The sequence below is a fragment of the Myodes glareolus genome, chromosome 15, assembly GCF_982192425.1.
Source record: "Myodes glareolus chromosome 15, mMyoGla1.1, whole genome shotgun sequence".
Taxonomy (NCBI): domain Eukaryota; kingdom Metazoa; phylum Chordata; class Mammalia; order Rodentia; family Cricetidae; genus Myodes; species Myodes glareolus.
Genome location: NC_142040.1, coordinates 25,484,184 through 25,504,850, shown reverse-complemented (window position 1 = coordinate 25,504,850; position 20,667 = coordinate 25,484,184). Strand labels below are relative to the sequence as shown.

Sequence of the window (20,667 nt, the reverse complement as noted above, 5' to 3'; positions counted from 1 at the left end):
CCTGCTACTAGTTAAATAAACAGGAAGAGGCATCTATTTGGTTCTTTCTCTTTTTTTTTGTTTTTATTTTAATTAAACAGCCCTACCTCTGCCAGACTGTATAACCCCTTTCCACAGTTGGTTTTCTTGGCTGCTGTTAAGCAATCGGAACCTTCTAACAAGCAGAATTATTTATATATGTCACCTCACGATGCTTCCTATTTCAGGCTGTTTGCCTTCTTCTCCATGCTGAATGAGGGTGCTCACTCATAAACACTCCGGTAGCTTTATTCTGTGCTCCCTTTGGCCATCAGAGGAAACTTCTTTCCCTGCCTTCCCTCCTCCTTCCTCTTCCAGAAGTAGAGAAGTTCTGAGGCTAGGGCCGAGGGGAGAGTGAGCTGCATGGTCATGACTTTTCTCTCCCATTTGAGATGTGAGGATGGACCCCATCTCACCTCGTAAATCGAGAGTAGATGCTTGGGGATGAGCCAGGCAGGCGTGAAAGTTTCTGCTACTGGAGGAAGCAAGGCCCCCACACTCACATAGTCAGCAGTAGCCCAGTTTTAGAACATTGTTGCAGGCACTAAGCAAGACTGTTCATGTAATGAACCCATGCCTGCCTTTACCAGTGCTGCTGTTTGAATTCCAGGGGTTTAGCTATCCTCTCTCTCTCTCTCTCTCTCTCACTCTCTCTCTCTCTCTCTCTCTCTCTCTCTCTCTCTCTCTCTCTCTCTCTCTCTCTCTCTCTCAGTTGTATTTCTCTCGGGAGAAAACTGCAGCCTGTACAAACCTGGGACCTTTCTCACCACATCCAGATCGGGATCTGTGGTGGAAAAGTTCCCTTTAGTGTGGCCGCTCAGTATCTCTCGCTGATCGGCTCTCCTCGGCTGGCCAGGGTATGTGTGCATGTGTGTGCAGGTGCGTGTTTGTTTTGTTACCTGATCCTAACAAGTCTCTTCCTGGTTATTATTTGAAAGAGGAAAAATAAGCACAAATGTTGTCAGACTTGTCCTGCAGGGGGCCTGCTAAGAATAAAAGCCATGATTTTTAAGTAAGTCAAATGGTCATAAGTTTCAAGGGTAAAAGAAGGATCAATCCTTTGGTGCCTAGGGTCCATGAGGCATTAGTTTCCAGCACGTGGAGAGGAAAAGCCAATGTAAGTCTTGTGATTTTCATAAAGATGAGTTGAAGCATATCAAACAAATGCACAGTAACTGTGTGCAGCCAGGGCTGCGGATCTGCTTTTAGATGTTTTGGTGTTTGGGATGCTGTTCCACGGTAGAGGGGGCTATGTGCTGTGTCCCATAACAAATGACAGTGCCACTATGCAGGGGACTTGGCAGTACTTGGTGGTCCTGTGATAAGGACCCAGGTATAGTTCTTGTGTATTTGAAATCTAAAGTCATTGATGCAGATGTAGAGAAAGCTGAGCAGATCTGTGGAAGTGTAAACTGAGCAGTTTTATTTTGTGTTCATGCACAGTGGGACGTTCCTCTCCGCTGTGTTGGGATTTTGTTCCATGCTCCCTCCACAAATACTCCTCACACGCACGAGACAAAGCTGTGCTTATGACTGGCCTAGTGAATCGGGCAGCCCTGCCACAAACCCTTAATGGCTGCAGGGGCTGGGGGTGGCAAGACAGGAATTCATTGAGAAATTGAAGCTTGGTTTCATAAAGATTTTTTCATTGTGGGAGTAGGGTTGGTGATGGTGGGGGAATGGCACATTCAGATGGGGGCCTTCACGGGAGTTGGCAAGGATCTTGATAGTTGAAATTGGATTTCGGGCTTCTCTGTACTGTCCATTGGTGGTTCCTGCTGAAGGGTTGATGAGTCTTGTGGGAAATTTCTGCAGTAAACAGTCCCTGGTTTGCCTGGGCAGGAGTCTCTGGCAATAGTGAAGTTATGCTAATGAAGACAGTGGAACAATAAGATCATGGTTCCATGGACAGTGAGCTGTGTGGGAAGCTGGCATTTTTGTCCTTAATGTCCTAGTTGTGTGTGGGAATGCCAGCTGGGAGTCCATAGTTTCTGCTGTGAGGCTTCATTTAAGAGCTGTGTGGGAGAGATTGGAGAGTAATGGGTGTCCCCTGTAGCAGCCCAGACCAGGATGAAAAGCCAGCACCCACAGGGGCTTGCCATTCGTTTGTAATTTCATCTGTAAATGCTGAGCAAGTGTGCCAGGCACTGTGATGCTTGTGGGATCCCACAGGACAGAAGACAAGGTCCCTACCCTTTTGGGCCTTTCGTTCTGAAGTCTAGTTCTCTTGGGTTATGAAGATAATCAGTGTCATTACTTACTAGACCCCACTGTGTGCAGCTCACCACAACAGATCTGTAGTGACCATCTTTGTGTTTAGGCTGTTAGAATGCCTTTAAAATGTGACCATGCCTATAAAGCTCATGAGCCTGGCATGTATGTATGTGTATGTATGTATGTATGAATGAATGAATGTATGAATGAATGTATGTATGTATGTAGTCTGTATCTTGCTATGTTGCCCAGGTTAGTCTCAAACTCCTGGGCACAAGTGATCCTCCTGCCTCACAGTCCTGAGCGTTGGGATTCCAGGCAGGTGTTACCGCAATCAGTTTGGGTCTAGCTTTTTAATATAAGAAAATGTTTTTATATTTTACCTATTTCCAATATAGTGTTTGTCATGAACCGCCTATGTCCTAGGTACTGGGCCGCTAACAGTAGGGAGACAAGTGTGCAAACTCTCTATAAATTACATATGAAGTGAATCTGCATACGCAATTGAGACTCAAATAGCTAATCACTTTTCAACTCTGCAAGTACTCAATGGCCTTATGCATTACCAGCTACCCTAAAGAAGGAAAACCTTTGCGGGCCTGTCAGCCTATCCGGGGAAAATCAGCAAATGATCACAGCACACAGCACCACATACCAGTGGAAACTAGCAGGAGGCTGCCGAGGACCCCATGCAGGGCCATCTGCAAAGGCGCAGCACCAGGGGGCCTTTGACAGTGTGGAGATGTCTCCTGGGATCTAACTTCTGGGCACAACACTACTGTGAGGCTGGGGACAGACCGTGGTCACAAGTGCTCTAGACTTCAGAAACTGTTTTCTGTCACAGCCTCTCATGAGGGAGGACTAGCTCTGAGGACGAATGGTAGAAACAGAGGGTTCTGTGTGCCCTTGGTCTTGATAGTCTGCCTTCCCTGTGTGGCAACATCTTATTGGTGGATACCTTAGACATTGGTGAGCGTATTTCCAAAGGATGATCTTTCCTGAGAACTTGTCTCCTCCCGTGATGTTCCTGCATCCTGAGTGGCAACAGGATGTAGCACAGTGGATGGAAAGAGCCTGTATCAGCCATGGGTATCATAGCTCCAGTGCCCTCTGGCTCCCTGACCTCCAGAAAATTTCAGGGCTTCTCACCGTTTGTAGAGCATGAGGTCAAGATGAGATACTTTTGATTCCTTCCAGCCACGATGTTTCTGTCATACCCAGTGGATCAGCTCGTTAATAAAATGTACAAAACAAAGTTTATGAATGGAGGAACTGACAACATGTTTTCCCTTCTCTTCAGTGTCTCTCCACAGAGAGTCTCTCCTGCACCTGGCTGTGAGATGGGGCCTGCCTAAGCTTTTCCACTTCCTCTTGTGTCTCCCGGGGGGCGTCAAGGCCTTGGAGCTACCCAATGAAGAGGGCACCACACCATTAGACTTAGCTTTGCATGGTGGACACTCCACACTGGTGGAAGACATCGCAAAGTAAGTTCAGTTGCTTGATAGTGTCTCTCCTGACCATGTCCTTAAAGCCTGCCAAGTATTTTGAGAAAATGGGGACAGCTAAACCATCTGCTGATGTTGGCTTATGATTTTTTACAGCTCGTCTTCTAGTACCAGTATATGCTTAGCTAGTGCATAAAGGGATACCTTTTGTTAGGAGTGTTTTGTGGAGGAGAGACAGGGAGGATAATGAAGAAAGAATTGTCCAAACGGTGGCCTTCACTGTCTTTCAGGCTTTAGCTTCAACGTCATTTCCTCAACAAAGGCTTCTAAATTATGTTCTTGTATGATTATGATTAATTTTAGTAATTTTACAACATGACCTTTTACTTTTTTGGCTATCTTCTAAATCATTTGAGAGATGAAAACATTTCTCCTTTACTTACTGTATTATTTCTAGTCCAATGCCAATGTCATAATTTTCAGTGTAAAAATGGCAAGTAAGCTATAGGCGTAGTCACTAGGGTTTAGTGAGCTAATGTAAGGGAGATAATCTGTTAGCTATGAAGCTGTCTGTGTTGGCAATGTTCTTAACATTCCCAGTGACTGGCCAGTGGATTATGTGCTCCTTTGGTTCAGATGAATTGTCCTCACTTATGAAAGAAGGAGCCAGCTATAGTGATTGCCTTGATATAATATGGTAAAACACAAATTATAAATAGAATAGTACATTGAAAATTCCAATAAAAAATTTAACTATTGTTAGAGTATTATTATGTGGTATATCTTAGTGGGATGGTTTTTCTTGTTTGGCTCGAATAACTCAATGTAATTAATTTGATGCGATTAATTAATGGTAATTTGATGCCTAAGTGGCCATTAGGTAGAAACCAGAAGTTTCTCTTTCTCCTCCCCTGCTTTATTTGATCAAATTGTCATTAACCAAGGGACAAGCCTCTCCAGAGTGCATTGTCCTTTCCTTTGCTTATGAACACAACCCTGTTTTCTTGGCTACAAAGAACGGGGCAAGAACGTGTCCCTTAACTGAGTTACGGCTGCTGGTAACTACCCCTGGAGGTAGACTTATCTGCTGGTGCTTTGCCCCTCCTTCCTGTTTCCAGCACAAGAAGATACTGTATGTTTTAAATTTTTACATGTTTAATAGATCAATTCATAGACGGAATTAAAAGTAGACTCAATTATGGTCATAAGATTATGTGAGCATATGGTCGTATGATGGAGTATCTGTGTTTCAAATTAGAGCTGCTACTCAATCCCATGGATCTTTCACCTCAGTGGCTTGTTTTCTAGAAGATTCTGGAATTAGTGTGAAGACTGTATCTTCTAGTACAATTGGTTTTTACAGATCTCTTTCTGTCACTCCATCTGATGGAGATAAGTCAGCTCAAAGACACCTTCATTTTAAATGGAGGTATGTCCTTTGAATCTATTTTAGGTTGAAAATTTCCCATTTCCAATGCATTTGCTATACCCAGCCTCCTGTACATCACTGGGCAACATGGTCCACATTTGTAGCCTCATAGCTGTGTGGCTGACTGTGGGATGAGGCTTTGTGCCACTAAGTGTGTACCCCCTCCAGCCTGGGTAAAATCAAAATTCAAACCCGGAAAGTAACATTTCTAATGAATTCACGTATCTTCTACAGCATTGTAGCATTGACAAATTAGAAACCAAACCATTGTAAGTAAGTTACAGGCTCTCGACTGTATTTCTGTAAAGCAAACATTCATTAACAAAATGAGATCATGCCAGAGGCAGAAAGGGGCAGAGCTGGTTCTGTAAAGCGAGGGATCTGGGGACAGTCTGTTGGATATGACCACATGATAGACACGCGTATTTTTCTCCTGGAGCCTCTTTACTGTTACTAACGCATGATATTACAAGCTATGCTTATTTGCTGCTGTAATTCCAGCCTCCAAGAAGGTGGGTAGCTAACACAGTTGTTCTTCGCTAGCCGAGACAGATGAGAAAATAAGCTTATATTCAAGAATTTAGTTTGGGGATGCCGTTTCATTGTTGACGAGTGTGTTCAAGACTATGACCTAATCAAATCTGTGCGTGTTCTGATTTGCATGAGGAAGCGAGTTAGCACAGTGGTACCAGTGTGTTAGGAATCTATCAGTTGTTTGTCACATCCAAACCTCTCCATGCTCCCTGGAGACCCTATGTGTTTTCCATTATAATCACCTGACAAGCTATTGGTTGCCTGCTAATTTGTTCTACATGAGCTGCATTAAAGGGAGAGACATCTTTTCTGATTAAAAGGTGAGTGTTATAGTGAAGTACGCTTCTGTGCTTTAAAGTCAGGACTGCTTTGTTATTTATGAACCTTTAAAATGTAGATATAGCCTTTTAAAAATCACCACTAAGTGGAAAATAAAGATGGCTTGACCCGGATCTGTTTACATATGCTGTGTAATTGAGTGCGTAAGTGACTTTGAAGGATCATTTTCCATTCGGAGTTGTAATATCAGGGCAGGAAGGGGGATGGCATCTGTGAAGCTGTTGGGTTTTGACTTGTGGCGGTTCAGTTTTCAGGGTAGCCGTTCCCCAGGCTTCTCCCGACTGCGCCTCCATGAAGACGCCTCTCTGCAGTTCGCTCACTCCTCGGAGACATTGACTCTGACTGTTAACCACACAGCGGAGCATTTGCTGGAGGCAGATATCAAGCTCTTCCGGAAGTATTTTTGGGACAGAACCTTTCTTGTCAAGGTTTGTACCGCGGTTCCCGTACTCCATGGTGCATGCTCCTTTTGTGCGTGTGGAATCTGCGCTCTGCTTTGGGACAGTGTTTGGTCGCGAACATGGCTTTTTCCTAATGAAAACTTGAGGTCACGAAGCCAGAGCCTGCACTGATCAGCGGAACGGAGACCAGCGCGGCTTTAGGCGGCACAGAAGCAGCACTCTGTCCGTTCTCGTTTCGCTTACCTTTCTTTTGTTGTGGGTTTTGTTTTCTGAGGCGGGGTCTTGCTGTGTAGTCCAGGCTATCCTTGAATCCTTTCATCTTTGTACTTGAACTGCAAACCTGTGCCTGTGTACCAGGCTTCCACAACTGAATTTTAAGATTCTAATAACTGTTCATTTTCTCTACTTTTTGACAGTATTCTGATTCTTGCCTAAAACAGTTCATAGTGTGTTCTGATGGACTTTCTTATGACTTAGATCTTTACCTCTAGACTGTTTGTATATGTACAGGACAGGAGAGAACATAGTCCTTTTATAAAGAGATTTGCTCTTTCCTGCCATGTCTGTGGCACCAGATTTGAGGGCTCCTATAGCGTGCACATCTCGGGATCAAAACATTTCATCATTCTTTGTAGTTCATACTCTCTGAACAAATATAAAAAATATTTGCACTTTTCATTTTTATTAAGCAAACTTGCTTTGACTATGACCTGATTCGGTCTGGTAGACAGAGCTCAGTGGCCCTGGGGGTCCCTGTCTAGTTCCTGTGACCCGCACGTGTCAAGCACATCTACTTGTAAGGCAGTTTTCTTTGGCCGTACAGGCTTTCAACCAGATTAAAACATCTGCTCAGAGAAACAGACACTGCCATCTATCATAGTTTGGCTTCTGTGTTTATGTTATATAATTAACCTACAAAGGCAATTAAAGTGTTTTTAATAGCAAATAAATGTTATCAGCATATCCCATGTAGAATTTTAATTTGGATAATTCAAATGAAACATGTTCTGCTGAGTCTCTCTTCCATTGGGATTTAGGAATTTGTGCGTCATTTTCTGGCATGTAGGATTCTATTTAGTATGCATAAGTGAGGGCTGAGTTTCAAGCATTTTTCATTTAATGATACTAAAGCCTCCAGTCATCCTGTAGCTTCTCGTGGAAGTACTGAAAGGTGACGAGTCCCCGCCAGGCAGATGCTGGGCTACACTGCATAATATTCTCAAGAGGACTCTGGCCCCAGAAGCCCCACAGGGATGGAGCCTGGCAACATGCATGGTCCTGGGAGAGGTGTTCAGAGAGCAGTATGACACATGGTTGTTGTCAGGGTTTCTGTCCTGCCCGGTTCCGGCAGTTGTTCAGCCTCAAAGAAATCACACAGAGTTCTACATTAGTTATAAACTGATTGGCCCATTAGCTCAGGCTTCTTATTAACTCTTATAACTTAATTTAGCCCATTATTCTTATCTGTGTTAGCCACATGGCTCAGTACCTTTTTCAGTGAGGCAGTTATATCTTGCTTCTTCTGTGGCTAGTCCAGGACTGCCAAATAGGAATAGGACTTCCTTCTTTTCAGAATTCTTCTATTCTCATTGACCCATCTCTACTTCCTATCTGGTGTCCCACCTATACTTCCTGCCTGGCGACTGGCCAGTCAGCGTTTATTTAAAATATAACTGACAGGATACAGACCATTGTCCCACAGCACATGGTGACTAAACCAGGAAGAATAGAACACGTTCCGTGTGCAGCAAACGCCCTGGGCATTTGCATCATTGCAGACTCCTTCTGCTGGGTTTGCTGATATTGTGCACATTTGGGAGATCAACTTTAGGAAAGCTATGGGATGAGTAAAATGAGATGTCATGATAATTTTATTGCAGTGGGCTCTGCAATAACAATGGTAAGAGAGTTTCTAGGGTTTCATTTCATGAAAACGTAAGAGAGCCAATTAAGAAGTAGGCGTGGTGGTTTGCTCCTGCCATCCCGTTGCTTGGGAAGTGAACAAGGGGACTGGGAAGGTGGGAAGAAGGCCAGCATTCCTCCTGCCATCCAGCCATCCACTCCGACTGCCATGACAGACGGTGCCGCATGTTCCTGAAGTTAAAACTGGTCATGCTGTAGCTTACGTGGTTAGATGTTATTGTAAATATAAGCAAAAAGGAAGACTATTTTTTTATCAATTATTAATTTGCTTTTACTTTATGTGTATGCATGTTTTGCCTGCATGTATGTGTGTGTACCATGTGTGTGTCTGGTGCTCATGGAACCAGAGGAGGGTGTTGGATTCCCTGGAACTAGACTTAAAGGTGGTTGTGAGTTGCTGTGTGGTTGTTGGGAACTGATCAGTAGTCACCTGTAATAGCAAAGTGCTCGTAACCTCTGAGCTATCGCTCTAGCCCCCAAAGGCAATTCTCATTTGGGACGTTTAGACTACACTTTGACAGTTGTGGATAATAAGTAGTAATGCGGTTACATATGTTATATACATATAGTATACTCATGTTAACCCAGGAGTAGTGACACACACATGTTTCTCAGAAAAAATATATATGTGTGTGTATATATATATGTATATATATATATTATATATTATAATTTGAGTGTTCTGGGTCTAAGACAGGAAGTTTACAAATTTTAGGCCAGCATGGGCTACATATGGAGATCCTGTTTCAAAACACAAGAAAGAAAAAGAGAGAGAAGGGAGGAAAAGGAAAAGAATTCAAGCGGTACTGAATCCGATATGTACTAACATCTGCTTTTGTATGATCACAGTCTGGTACATGGAACCTCAGCCACACTCTGTCCCCTCAAGGAGACATGCTCATTTGAAGTGGTCTGAGTATGTCTCTGTCTCTGTTACTTACAGCTCTGTAGAACTGAATCATAAAACCTTTTCAAACCCTCAGCTTGCCTTCTCCTCACTTCCAGAAGCCACACTGGGTCAGAGCTGCTAATGTTTTCACTCTGCCTTGTAGTTGATGTCATGATAATGCCGTGACAATGTGTAATCAATGCTTGTCTTAGTCACTGTTCTGTTGCAGTGAAGAGACACCGTGACCAAGGCAGCTTATAAAAGGAAGCATTTAATTGGGGACTTGTTTACAATTTCAGAGGGTGAGTCCATAACCATCATGGGAGGACACATGGCTTGAAAATTGGAGGGGGGGGGAGAGAGAGAGGGAGAGAGAGAGAGAGAGAGAGAGAGAGAGAGAGAGACCCAGACACAGAGGACAGAGAGCAGAGAGAGGCTGGGCAAGGCATAGGTGGGTCACTGCGGGTGACACTCCAACAAGACCACACCTCCTAATCTTTTCCAAAACAGTACCACTAACTGGTGACCAAGCATTCAAACATACGAGCCTATGGGAGCCATTCTCATTAAACTGCCCCAGTACTAAAAGCCAAACTGTTGCTGAATATCCAAACTGTAGTGATAAGTGGTAAGAAATTTGGGCTGGCAAAGTGGTTCAGCAGGTAACAAGCACTTGGAGCCAGACCTAATGGCCTGAGTTCTACCCTGGGGACACACACAGTGGAAGGAAAGAATCAACCCCTGTGAGTTGTCCTCTGTTACACACACACACACACACACACACACACACACACACACACACACCAGTAAATGAGTGCCACATACATAAATGCACGCATACACAAAATAAATAAATCCAATAAAATTTAGTGAAGGATTTAAAGAATTAAAAAAATAGTCTCTTGCTACATATGCATGTATAGAAATCTGAATATGCCTAAGTATATATTTTGTTGGTTTGTTTTATTTTGCTGTGTTGTGTTGGGGACTGAACTGACAGCCTGTCACATATGCAGCCTGTGGTAAACAAGAACTTGCCTGTACCCTCTCATGGCTTCATAAATGATCTCTTCCTAACAAAGCCCCTTTGTATTAGTCTGTGTGCTGGTAACTGTGGTTCTAGCACTGAACTCTAGCAGATAGGTCAACTAGGAAATTTAAGTTATTAAAGTGTATTCTGAAATGGCTTTAAGAATAAAAATTAAGTTTTTCTACTTCTCCTTTACAATAAGAAGGTTAAGTGTTTTATTTCACATTTAGTTTTGTAATAAAAAAAAAACTAGTGTTATCTGATGCCCTTTTCTCACACAGGGGTTCAAGGTCAAGGTTGCCCCTGGGTAAACAGAGGGCAGATGGTTATCTTGGGCCTTGGGCTTGTATGGTGACCCCTCTTCCGAGCTCCACTCCTCATGCTAGGTACCACCCTGTTCCAGTTTGTTTTCTGAGGCTGTGATAAACACCGCTGCCAAAATTACCGTCGAGGAGGAAGGGGTTTATTAGACCAACAGTGACGCTTACTGGCTGGTTCACAGGCTCATGCTCCACTTTCTATCTTTCTTAATTTTTTTTAGATTATTTGTTTTGTTTTATGTGTATGGATGTTTGGCCTGTCTGTGTGTACTAAGTGCATGCCTGATACCTGCAGGGGGTCAAAAGCGGTGACCAGATTCCTTGGAACGTGAATTTTGGGTGATTGTAAGCCCCCGAGCAACTGCTGGGAATTGATCCCAGGTCATCTGGAAGAGCAGCAAGTGCTCTTAACTGATGAGTCACCTAACGTGATTCTGCTAGCTTCCTGTTTAGCCCAGGTCTACCTGCCTTGGTTGGTTCTGTCTACAGTGGGCTGTAGACATCAATCATCAATTAAGATAGTCTCTAGGATGGCCATAGGCTAATCTAATCAAGAGAATTCTTCAACTGAGATCCCCTCTTCCCAGGTGACTCTAGACTGTATTAAGTTGACAATGAAAACTAAATCATACTTCCTTGGTAGCATCTATTTATTGTAGATGTGATCTAGTTCTTTCCTAATCTCCTGGGGCCCAGAAGAGAGAAAAACACTTCTTATAGGGGACACTGGCAGAGGTAGCCCACGGTGTATATCTAGGCACTTAGTGCCCACTGCCCCTTTGTAGTTTGGTACAAAGGGTACGTATTCTGACCTTCGAATGTTCTAGAATAGTCAGTGAATGAGGCACTCGATCTGCCAGCCTAATTTTGTGGGAGGGCTCACCAGCTATGTTAGTTGTGTGATTTCCCACCCAACGAGGCTGAAGATTTATATTGTAGAACCTATACTAATATCATCTTGGGCTGCTCAAGTGCTCAGCTCATTACCATATGATTCTGTGTTTCTTCATATCTTCATGGGCTAAGGAAATCATTATGGTCCCAAGAAGGTAGCTTTTAACCTTGGCTTTGAGATGGTGCAGCAATTTGGATCCAGCCAGGGACAATCAGTACCAGCCTGCATACTTTCTGACCTGAGGTCACTCTGTATACACTCTGACTGTGGTCCTACCTCCTCACCAGGTCTCTCATATCGCCTATGTATGATGTGGGTATAAGAGTCTCCAGCAGGGCAGGTGTGCCAACACTCACTTCTTTCTTTTTGTCTCAAGGTCCTTTGCTGTGGTTCATACATGGCATTCCTGAGAAACTTGTGGTTATTAAATGTAGAAAAAGTGCCTCTGTGTTTCATCTGACTTCTCCTGTCATCCTTGGATACTGGCTGTGTGTTCCTCTATCAGGGTTTATCATCACCCCTAACACACCACACACACACACACACACACACTTTCCTTGCCAGCTTTCCCAACTCTGAGGTCTGTGATGGCAATTTTTTATTTCTCTTTTGCATATCTGGGTTCCAAAATGGTTTTCAGCAACTTCCCATGCTTTATCTTGTAGGCTCTAGAGCAAGAAGCCAAGACAGAAGAGAGACAACCAACCATGCCTTCTGGAGCTGCAGAAACTGAAGAAGGTATGCCTGCCCCTGCCTCATTTTCTGGGAACCCAGAAAATTCAGGGATTGCTGATCAGTCTGTTTAAGTGCACAGTAAAGCATGCTGGGAAATAAGGGGTGTAGAGATAAGTTTTGGGGTTGTGGGATACAACGCACCCCTGGGTCTGTGCACCATGCACCATTATGTTTGCTTCTTATTGTTCAGCGAGCACTCACCCATTTGCTAGCCCTGGGCCAGGTCCTTGTGGTCCAGCTCTTCAGAGCTCCATCTCAGCCTTTTCTTGGGGTGTGTCTCCCCATACCCTGGCTTTCTCCAAAGTTAGTTTTGTTCATTCTTTGCTCATTCAAGCTTTATAAAACTCGACTGGACTGGTGGATCTTTATGGGGATACTTTCAGAAGCATGAAAGTATGTTTGTTTGTTGGCATGAGGAGTGGACAGTACTGCTATCATCTAGAGATGAGGTACCAGGGGTGTTTATCAGGGTGCAGAACAGTCCTGAAAAACCAGAAGTTGGTCCTATAGAGCCGATACCAAGTTTGAATGCAGTTCTGCTAAGGATGGGGGTTCCTACCTTAAGACACACACACACACACACACACACACACACACACACACACACTCACACACATATAATTATTCTACATCAAGGCACAAGACATCACTCGGCACCCTTTTTCAGAGTACTCAGTTTGCCATCAGGAATGTCATTGCGCCTCATTCTGTTCAATGTGGCAGTTTTTCTGGGTGAGGTCATATTAAAAAAAAGCCTTACTATAGTTCACATATTTTCCATTTTCCCTATACAAATAATTCTGATAGTAAGTTCAATACTAAGCATTTTTTTTTGTGGGAAGCATTTTTACTTGCCCCTTTGCATACTATTGGGCTTCTCATGTAAAACAAAATCTTAATTTCCCTCTAAATCCAGACACTGCACAAATCTAACTGTCGTGTACGTAGGAAAACATTGTGTTTTGTTGGTTGTTGTCTGTTTTCAGTATAAACGTTCGTTGGGAAGGGAGGTGGGGCAGGGCCATCAGTCCTTCTCAGCCCTGGCCTTCCTCATGGCCACCAGCACGTTGCTCAGCTCCTCCCACTTCCTGTTGGCGTGCATTTGCGTGCCCACCCTCTTCTTGATGAGCTCGTGCACGCGCTCGTGGTTGGACACCCTGAACGGCTCCATGGCACGGTGCTCATGGGCGTGAAGTCCCACACCTCCTAGATCATGTCCCATATGAACTTGGTGTCATTGATGAGGCCCCGCTGTGGTGCCGACTGTGCCCGGGCTTGCTGATGTCCCTTGTCACCTTGTGACTCTTGTTGAGACCCACAACCATGGGATAACCCAGGGCCATGGCTGTTGCTCTTTTATGGCGGCTGCTACAACACAGGAAAATATTGTTAATGCTGAAATACAAGTAGTCTTATTATCAGTTTCTTTTGCTGCATTTTAGCTAGAGCATTATATTCATATTTTAGCTAGAGTATTACACTGATTTCTTTATTTTGAAACCACGTGTACATATAAGGTTATTCATATATCTGTGGAGTAGAATTAATTATCAATTTAATTTTGGGATAGTGCTAGGGCTTCATGAAATGTCAGAGAATGTAAAGGAATGTCAGTCTGATGGCACCAAGAATCACGATTCCAGATGCTGGAGCCAGGGACAGATGTGGCCAGACCCTTGTTTCTTTGCTGTGAGTGGTAACAGCTGGTTAGTACTTAATCCTGTATTTAGTTAGCAGCACAGAACAGCGGCATTGCCAGTATCTGACAGATAGTGTAACCCTAGGTTCTTTGCTTCTTTGTGAGCTGAAAAGAAGCCCTGAGAGCAAGTACTTATGAAGACTTGCTGAGGTCTGTGTGGCCTCCACACACCGCACCTGCCGCTGGGTTGAAGGAGCAGCTCAGCCTCCTGGACCTGGGGAGCAGGAACTGCCATGGCTCTGCTCTGGGAGTGCTGCTCCTGGCTGTTCTGCCTGCCCAAGGCCGTAGCCTAGGTAATGCTGTGTTCTTTCTTTGAAAGATTATGTGAGAGACTTCTCTGGTCTTGTGTCAGGAGCGCTGGCTTGTCCTAAACTCCAGGCCCACGTCTACTGCTGTATTGTAGCCGGACAGACTTCTTACTGGGCTGATAGACATACTTGGTGGTAAGTTTCTGACTTGCCAGTTCTGAGTGCTCAGGACATCTTTAGATCACCTCCAGTCCTTTCAAAAGTCAACTTCTGATTTTTTTTCACAAAGATTATCTCATGCCTCTTTCTTCCCTTATTCTCCACCGTTAAACTAATTCAGAATAAAATGAAGTCTAAGTCAGTGCTAGATTTTGAAGTTCGTGAGCTGTGCTATGGGTGGGCGGATGACGTGATGTGCATTTGTGGCTGGGCAGGAAAACAACCTCTGCAGGCAGAGTATGGGACGTGCTCCGTAAGCCATTTTCAAGCATGTCGCAGCCTGTGACCGTGGCATGATCAGGGCAGGTGCCACGGAAGATACGTCCCTGAGTTAGGATCTTAGCGAGGGAAGGGAATTCCAGATAGTGGAGATGCATGGGGAGAATGCAGGCCATTTTCCCATCTGCACACCCAAGGTGTGGTGGCAGACACACCAAGAACACAGGCTTGAGAGCAACCACGTTGTCAGGGCTTCGGGAAGACTCAGGGGCTGGAGCGTCTCCCTGAGAATTCTGGGAACTGTTTTACACAGCTGTTTGGAAAGGTCACCCTGGAATAATGGAGATTCCAGTTGAAAGTTCCAATGGGAAGCAGGGGACTGGCCAGAGGGCTTTAGAAAGCCATGAAGAAGGCAAGGTAAGGCCAGGGTTGAGGTGGGAAGAGATGAATATTGTCTTGGGCAAGATGAGGCTAGATGAATGTCACCTTAGGTGAGGTTGGCTAGGTGAATGTCACCTTAGGTGAGGTTGACTAGGTGAATGTCACCTTAGGTGAGGTTGCCTAGATGGATGTTGTGGGGAGTGAAATGAGTGTTGGGAGGAAGGACAGTTCTTCTGTGCTTGGGCCATGTTTGGGGGTGGACTCGGAGGCAGAACTATGACACATAATGCATTCAGTTTTAGACAGGTTGAGTTTGATGGGTCTATGGGACAATCAGGTGAACAGGACTGCAGGCACCAAACCAAGAGAATGTGGCAAGAAACCTTAGTCCACTAGGTCCACATAACTGACAGGCACATTTTGTAGACCTTCTAGAACGCATTGAAGGAATGTTAGAAGCTGTTTGTACCTTCCTGTAGCGACAGCATTCCACTAAAGCAAAGACACTTAGGTGTCTTCCTTTTAGATGCCTACACAAGACTCAGTTGGAAGAACAAGCATCCTGAAGATAAAAGTTTCTTATTTCTCCTCAGTGCTAAACTGAATGTCTCTTGGAGGTGCATTAGAGATTAGAGCGATTGTGCCCCTCTCCCCCTGCTATGGTAATGAGTCTGGATGGAGGAACTGGTGTCTGCAGCTGTCATAGAGTAAAGAACTGTAATAACTTTAACCTGGAAATTAACTTTGCTGTCTTTGTTAGTGTGATAAACGATTTTATTATTATTATTGTGAACCAATTACGGTTTTATAATGTCATGATTGCAACTGTACTTGAAGAATAATGAGAAGTTATTCTGAACAAATTAAATGGCCCTGTCTAGTCACTGTTCTTTTGCTGCCAAGAAACACCATAAACAAGGCAATTATTTTATAAAAGAAAGTATTTAATTGGGGGCCTGCTTACAATTCCAGAGGTGTAGTCCATGATGGTGGAGAGCATGGCAGCACCCATGGGTGCTGGAGCAATGACTGAGAACTACATGGTGGTCTGCAGGCAGAGAGTGAAGTGGGGAGGGAGAGAGATTGGGTCTGGCATAGGTTTTGACATCTCAAAACCCATCCCCCACCCCCAGTGACACCCCTCTTCCAACAAGGACACATCTCCCAGTCCTTCTAATCCTTTCAAAGAGTTTCATTTCCTGGCAACTAAGCACTCAAATACATGCACCTATGGGAGCCACTCTCATTCAAACCCCCATAGACCTCAAAGTCATTTAGCCATTTGAAAAGAAATAAGCTCCATTCTCTTTCTTGCCTTCTGTAGCTTTGGAGCCTGGAGCCTGTCCTTGAATTAGCTCTTGTAGACCAGGCTGGCCTCGAACTCACAGAGATTCGCCTGCTCTGCCTCCCAAGTGCTGGGATTAAAGGCATGCACCACCACCGCCCAGCTCTTTGTTTTATTCTTATCAGTCTCTTTACCCTGGGATTTTCTTTTGTGTTATTTCCCCATTTCCTTGAGAAAGGCAGACTGGCCCTAAATTTGTTATGTAGCCAAGGATGACTTTAATTTTATCCTCCTGTCTCCTCCTTTCAAGCTCTGAGATTGCAGGCACAAACCACCGTGTCTGCTTTATGACTCAGGATTGTCTGAAGAGCCGAGCACTGTCCTAGACGATGCTCTGAAAAGTAAGGGTTCTTTCAACCAAGCACATAGAAAATGCTTTCTGTGCATCCTGACTGAGATCCCCAGAATGCATTTGATGTGTCACAGGTTCTGCTAAGTCAAGAATTAGGACCTTGCATAACTTCATTCAGCTCAGCTGATGAATGAAAGAGCCTTAGGAGGTGGGCTGAGGAAGGTTCTATGGAGAGTGATGTCATCCCACATCTCCCCTGACCCTTCCTCTCGCCCCATTTTCTCTTCTACCACCTAGGTTCTCCACATCTGTCAGCACAGTGACATTCTCTGCAAACAGCCTAGGGAGGCACGTATGAAACCGCTCAGGGTCATCTTGTGGACCTGAGGCCATCTGCACCTCCTAATGCCCTGTCACAATTCTCTTTATAGTTCTGTGCTTTTCAGACCCAGGCCTTTCTGGATATAAAGCCACTTGGCTTCTCTACCTCTTGGATGCTGAGATTAAGTTTGTGAGCTACTGTATCTGGTTCCCACAGTTCTTGGTGTATAAGAGGCCCTGCTTGCTTGGAGCTTGTTGGTCATAGTGCAAGCTGAGAACTATTACAGCCCAGGTACCACTGTTCAAATCCAGGTTGTTTATCATTTTTTAGCATTTATTTTATTACTATATGTAACATCCGTGCCACTACAGATTGGTATGTGAATCAGGAAAGGGGCCTAGAGACTTAAAAACACACACACCCAGACAGATGGGGACACGGGTCATCCTTGATACAAGAATGCCAAGTTTATTGTGCTCCAGGGAAGCTTATATAAGGATCCTTAGCTGATAGTCATGCCCCAGCTCTCAGGATCTTTCAGCTGCAGGCCTCACCAGAACCCACTCCCCTGCCATCAGGGTCTCCTGCTCACGGTAGCTGCAGGCACAGATAAACAAGTTGTTTTGCTCAGTTCACTCCAGCAGGCAAAGGGTCTGAGGTAGGCAAAGAAAGTCAAGGGGCCAGGGATCTGCAGCCCCCAACAACCATATTTTAATTACAGAAATGAGTAGATTTTATTATGGTCCATGTAAGCAATAGAGTTTGATCATACTAATCTATTAAAAAATTTTTTTTGTAGCTGGGATAAACCATCTGTGTGATATGCTGTCTAAACTTCTGTGACATTGGTCTGAGACTTTATTGTAACAGCGTCTCTCCATATTATCGCCCTCAATAGTTTCATTAACAAGGAAACAGGAAATGGGGATTTGAACGTGAGTTCCAACAGGGAAAAACCATTTCCTTTGGGGCTGGGCAGGCTCAGCTGTTGGCCTGTGTGGATCTGATGAGGAAGGCCAAGAACCCACACAGAACACAGCCCGGGCAGGCAGCTGGAGCCCTGTGGGTTCTCTCCTTGCCTGCTAACTATTTCGTGTCTACTTTGTGCTGGGCGCTATTGTAGGCCCAGTGGTAACCAAGTGGTAACCAAGAACAAGCAACGAGACCCCTGCTCTCAGCTCCATTCTCAGTAGTTGTTTCCACCATTTTCGAAGACTTGCTGTTTGCCAGGCCTTGTCTTAACCACTGAGTCTGTGGCGTGAAGCAAAGGAAGCTGAGGGCGCGCATGGAGCATGCGCACTAGTGGTCATGGGAAAGGGACATTTCTGAGAGTTAAGAATTGACTTTTCTTCATGAGTAGTAGCTCAGAAGTGATTTTTCTTCAGTAGCACCTCTTGTCTTGGCAGTCAGAAGTCAGTTGGCTGTCAATCGCCATACCCATTGCGCTCCCAGACTATTTATTTATTGAATCTATTTTTTGCATGTTCACACTGCTGATCTAGAAGTCTCTCTGGCGTTAGTGTGATGGAAAAAGCATAACATCAGGATCGTTGCCTGGAAAATGCTAATCTCAAACTTTTGTCACTGGGAAACTTGTGGCCCGCGTGCGCGGACTCGTCCTGATGATACGTGTTGCCAGGCAGCAAGCGGACAGCTCAGAGCCTAGCTCTGCCATGAACTGGCTTTTCAGCATTTTGAAAGCTCCTCAGCCCTGTTTGCTTGGTTGGAAATGACGGAGGAGGGTGGAGGGAGCAGAGGTGCGGTGTCATTTAATACTTAAGGTGAGGCACGGGCTCGGTATCTGGAGTAGTGGTGGCCTGGTGCCTGACGTAGCTCCAGCCGACACCGAAGTGTAGCTAGTGGTGAAGGTGTGTGTGTTATGTGACTGGAAGTGAGCAGATTCTTTACTGGAACTGTTCGTGTAGTTCGTGGAGGAATGGTTGGCTGGTTCTCCATATCTGAGTATTTCCTGTTAGACAGTATGGGGAGAACAAGAGGGTTGTTACCCACACGGTTTCCTTTCTAAGATATTTTATTTTAAATACTGTAACTCGGAGATTTTTTAAAAATATTTGCATGCGGTACAAGTGTTTCATCAAGATGTAAGCACTTTAAGCTGGGACAGTTGAGAACTGAGCTGTAGGGGATTGAGGATGCCTTTGAGGAAGACGTTTTCTAAGCTGACGGCTTAATTGAAGATACAACCTCCTCCTCCTCTAGGTTGGGGTATCTTAGGCTAGTAGGGGAAGCTGGACAGCGGTGGTGCACACCTTTAATCCTAGCACTCTGGAGGCAGAGGCAGGCAGATCTCTGAGTTTCAGGCCAGACTGGTAGAGAGGGAGAGAGAGAGAGAGAGAGAGAGAGAGAGAGAGAGAGAGAGAGAGAGAGAGAGAGAGATCCAGAACAATCAGGGGTACACAGAGAAACCCTGTCTCAAAAAAATGATGAGGACAATGACAAAGAATTTGGGCATTTTCAGTAATTTAAAATGGAAGGCACAGAAAGATAATAGTGTATGTTCTCAGTCATTAGTGGGAGTCACAAGAGTTGATATCGCAGGACAAAGTAGAAAATTGATTATTAGAGGCTGAGAAGGTGGGAGATTGGAGAGAGGGAGGAGGTATTATGGGAATTTGGAGAACAGCTGCCAACATACTGTCATGTAAAAGGAACATGTTGTTCCATAGCACAGCAGGGTGACTGGAGTTTATAACACCTTAGCTATTTTAAAACTAGAAAAGAGGAAGTTATAGGCTCTGAAATCAAAGCCATGATAGGAATGCGAATTTCTTTGATACATTGTGTACAGCATCAATTAAAATGTTTTGTTAGTTCTTGGAAAGCTTCAGATAACTTGTTTTGGTCATATCCACCCCACGTCCCCCAACTCTCTCAGATTCGGCACCCCCATTCCTTACCCCTCTAATTTTGTATCCTAATTTTTTTAATCATTCAAAACTAATTTGTGCTGGCTGCCCATTTATTCTTGGATCTGAGGTCTCGCATTGGAACATGGTCAACTAACCAGGGGCCAGAGTCTTAGCGAATACTGTCTCTCCCCCTCCTGGCATCTAGCAACTGCCAATAGCTCCACAGCTAGGGATGAGATTGTGCCTGGGTTAGGACTGAACAGGTCTTACGTATACTGTCCCAACCACTGTGAGTTCAGATGTACAGCTGTCTTGATGAGGGTAGTGATACAAGCTGGTGCAGCCAATATGGAAACAGGTACAGCAGTTCCTCAAAAAAGAAAAGAAAAGAAAAGAATAGAAAAAAAGAAGGAAAAACCACAAAAAGACTGTAGTTAGCATTCCTCTAAGCCAGAAGTGGTTTGTAATTACTTCCTTCACTCTACTGGGAAGCACATCCTTCTCCAAATTGTTTCTAGAGATCGAGTTTGCCAGTGTTGTTTCTCCCAAAAGAAGACTACCTTCCATCAGTAAAGGTCCAAGGATAAAGACAGGCTGTCAATCTGAGAGCAGGCCTGTCATGGACACTGTTAGGATAATACCAGCTTTTTCCCATCCTCGAACAAAACCTCTTCTCATCTTCCACTGCATCACAGGACAGAAGGATGCGGTTTGCCCTGGGACAGACCTTCTGGTTCAACCACTTTGTGTGGCTCAGAGGCCAGGGGCTCCCCACAGTTCACCTTGAGGCAATGGATTTGTTTCGCTCTTAATTTAGATTCTTTCTTCCAGATGAGTCAACTTATCAGGCTTGGGATGAGTGTAAAACTCAGCTAAGGAGAAATAGTTTTCGACAGTTTA

General features: G+C 44.5%; 1 protein-coding gene and 1 pseudogene across 4 annotated transcripts in view; one reads left to right on the top strand and one right to left on the bottom strand.

Moving 5' to 3' along the window:
* Nucleotides 1-20,667, top strand: part of Arhgef28 (Rho guanine nucleotide exchange factor 28) — a 291,631-nt gene that overhangs the window by 128,186 nt on the left and 142,778 nt on the right. For all 4 annotated transcript variants that reach the window (XM_087896810.1, XM_087896812.1, XM_087896811.1 and 1 more), the window contains 3 exons: nt 3,533-3,716; nt 6,227-6,407; nt 12,103-12,175. In XM_087896810.1, the coding sequence (XP_087752936.1) occupies nt 3,533-3,716; nt 6,227-6,407; nt 12,103-12,175 (438 nt within the window). The remainder of the gene's footprint in view (nt 1-3,532; nt 3,717-6,226; nt 6,408-12,102; nt 12,176-20,667) is intronic.
* Nucleotides 13,197-13,515, bottom strand: LOC125405166 (large ribosomal subunit protein eL36 pseudogene; annotated as a pseudogene).